At 24.4% G+C, this 2,983-nt stretch overlaps 2 protein-coding genes across 2 annotated transcripts; one reads left to right on the forward strand and one right to left on the reverse strand.

Annotated features, from left to right (window-relative positions):
* Positions 1–89: 89 nt before the first annotated feature.
* Positions 90–1,199, reverse strand: ENU1_057750 (hypothetical protein; the record flags this gene model as incomplete). Its single annotated transcript, XM_008858059.1, has 1 exon — positions 90–1,199. The coding sequence occupies one exon, from the start codon at positions 1,197–1,199 to the stop codon at positions 90–92; it is 1,110 nt and encodes a 369-aa protein (XP_008856281.1).
* Positions 1,200–1,406: 207 nt separating this feature from the next.
* On the forward strand, positions 1,407–2,793 carry ENU1_057760 (hypothetical protein; the record flags this gene model as incomplete). Its single annotated transcript, XM_008858060.1, has 2 exons — positions 1,407–1,439; positions 1,540–2,793. 2 exons carry the CDS (start codon positions 1,407–1,409, stop codon positions 2,791–2,793), a joined length of 1,287 nt encoding a protein of 428 aa, XP_008856282.1.
* Between the last annotated feature and the right edge of the window lie 190 nt (positions 2,794–2,983).

Consider the following 2,983-nt stretch of genomic DNA (forward strand, 5'->3'; position numbering starts at 1 on the left):
TTTTTTTTGATATTTATTTGAGATTCTTTGAATAATCAATTATTTTAATATTCTTTCACATTAAATAACAATAATTAAGAAATGAAGAATTAATTTACTAATAATTGGTCACATAAAGAATTAACTTGTTCTAATGAAATTGAGTTATGTGGATTATTGGAAATGTAAGAAGTGTCATTAATTTTTTTATTAAGAGAATCCATTCTTTTTTTAACTTCATCAAATAAGTCATTAATACTAATTGAGTTTGGTTTTATTTCTGACACTCCTTCCATACCATTAAGTGCTTTAGTTAAACAAGTAATACTTTCTAAAAAATAACCAGTGACATATTCTTCTTTAGCTTGTTCTTCATTTTTAATTCCCTCTACTATTTGAGAGATAGTAATATCATGAAATTTTGGCATAACAAATGAAACTCCTTGTTGTTTTTCTATTGCTGAAGTATTAATTTCAATAGTAACTGGTTTAACTGTTTGTCTAAATATTTCTTTTGAACGTTCTAATATTTCTTTACATTGATCAAGTATTAATTCAGATGGTTCAATACATAATCGAACTGCAATTTGATCAATACAATCTGCAACATCATTACAGAGTTGACCACCACGTTCTCTCATTACTAAACCAATTCCATTAACAATTTGAGCTGCTATAAATTTACTTCCTTTAATAAATTTTTCTTGATTTGATTCAAGAACTTTATTAATATTTCTTGCAATACAATCACAATTATCACAAAGTGTTTCTGAAGCATCTAATAAAATGATTCTCATAATGTTAAATGTTTGTATTAAAACTTCTTTTATACCATCACATACATTGCTATACGACATTAAACTCATTTTATTTGAGAAATTTTGAGTAATATCTTTTAGTTGTTCTAATGGGTTTTGTACCATATCTTTTATATTTTCATGTACTAAATTACTACACTCTCCTTCTACAATAGCATATAATTTAATAATTGGATCATATAAACATTTTACTTCTTCTGTGATTAACTCAATTAATTGTTTCTGTTTCTCTGGTTCCATCTTTTTTGAATGGTTTTCAATTATGTTCAATGTACGTAGACATATAGTTCCATATTCACAAATATGAACTAAAATATCTTGAAAAGATCTGTGATGATCATTTCCTAAATCTAAATGAAATCCTTCTATATTAATAACACTTTGTATGTTGTCGTAATTCATTCCTTTCTTTAAAGTTCTTTTTCATTTTAAGTTTTTTTTAGTTCTAAATATTATTTTTCCATTCAACAAAAATTCAAGTTTTGTCTTTCAATTTGTTTTTTTGTATTTTTGTTTTTTTTTACATATATAAAACACAAATAATATTATTAAATGTTATAAATAACGTTTATATCAAAAACTTCAAAAACAAAACTAAAAAATTAAACAATGAAACGCATAAATGAACTAATACTTAGGACTGTTTGACTATTGTCACTTTATTCAGTAGAGATAAGTCACTCATATGATTTAGGAAAGCATTCAATTTGAAGGGGATGTTTTTGAACGACTAATAATACAGAGAAGTATTCCAAGAGAATTTTATGATAGTGTGAGTTATGATGAGTATGTTCATACAAAAAATAGTGAAGAAGCTCCAACACAAAAACGATCAAAAGAAAGTCAAAAGAATAAGAAATGTTGTAAACAATATGTAAATAAAAAAGAAATATTGAACGAGCAAGAAGACATAAGTCTTTTTGATGGATTAAACAATGACGAAAGTAGTAAAAGTAGATTAAGAGATGTTAGGAAAAGAAATAAACTTAATGAAGAAAGAAGGAAAGACATAGAGAAGATAACTCAAAATAATTATATTATTCAAAACTTTGAAGATCAAATTGAGAAAAAAGAAAATGATAATAATAGTAATAATAATGAAAATGATAGTTCTACTGAATTAGAATATTTTAATTGCATTGATTCTTCTAAAGAAAAAAAGCCAAGAAAAAAAACACCTAAAAAGAAAAATGTTAGAGAATTTATTAAATCTTTACAAAACAAAAAAACTAAACGAAGTTATAAAGAACAAATTAAGTATTTTGAAGAAATTGAAAAACGAGTAAACCAACAATCATTAACTAAAGTTTATCCTCATTTTCAAAAGAAAGAAACATCTTTTATTCAAATAGCCAGTGAACAAAACGACAATAATAATGTAAATGATACTCATGAAATTATTGATTTAAATGTTGATGATGGTATAGATTTAGAAAATAATGAAATTGTTATTAATCGTGTCATTCCTGAAATGTCATTAATTGGAGTAAATGAAATGAAAGAAAATCAAAAGAACTACAGAGATAATAGTAATGAACGGCAATATATTAATATTGATTATATTAGTCATGTACCAGTTTGTAAACATGCTAGAAGTAGAAGTAATAGTAGAGAAAGAACTAAAAGAAGTTATAGTAAAGAAGAGTATGAAAATTATGAAAGAAAAAATGACAAAGAATGTTCAAAGATTTTATTAGCAGATAAAGAAATGTGGGAAGAATTCAAAGAATTTGTAAAATTTAAACAAATGTTACAACAAGAAGAGAATAATAAACAAGAGATTTTTGAAAAAGTATTAACCGAAAGTTATAGAAATAGAAATAATTATAATGATGATAAATGTCAAGCTAAAGATGGCTCTTTATATGATCCAAGTTTTTGTAAAAAATATTCATTATCAGAACAATCAAGAAAATCAATAATAACAAACGAAGATATTAATTCAACTAGACTTATTGAACGAAGAAAAAGAAGAAGAATGAAATATTATTGGTAATTTTCATTGAAAAATATTAAGAAGAAATAATGATATTATAATGAAATAATTTATTTGTATTTATTAAAATAATAAATCCAAATCCCAAGTTAGATTGAAGGTGGTACGTCTGAAACACCACATACAAACACTAATACAATTCAAGCTTCGACTCTCCTACTTATTTTCTGGTTATGATGGTGTATTTGAA

This window comes from Entamoeba nuttalli, assembly GCF_000257125.1.
Source record: "Entamoeba nuttalli P19 unplaced genomic scaffold asmbl_3166, whole genome shotgun sequence".
In the NCBI taxonomy this organism is placed as follows: Eukaryota; Evosea; order Mastigamoebida; family Endamoebidae; genus Entamoeba; species Entamoeba nuttalli.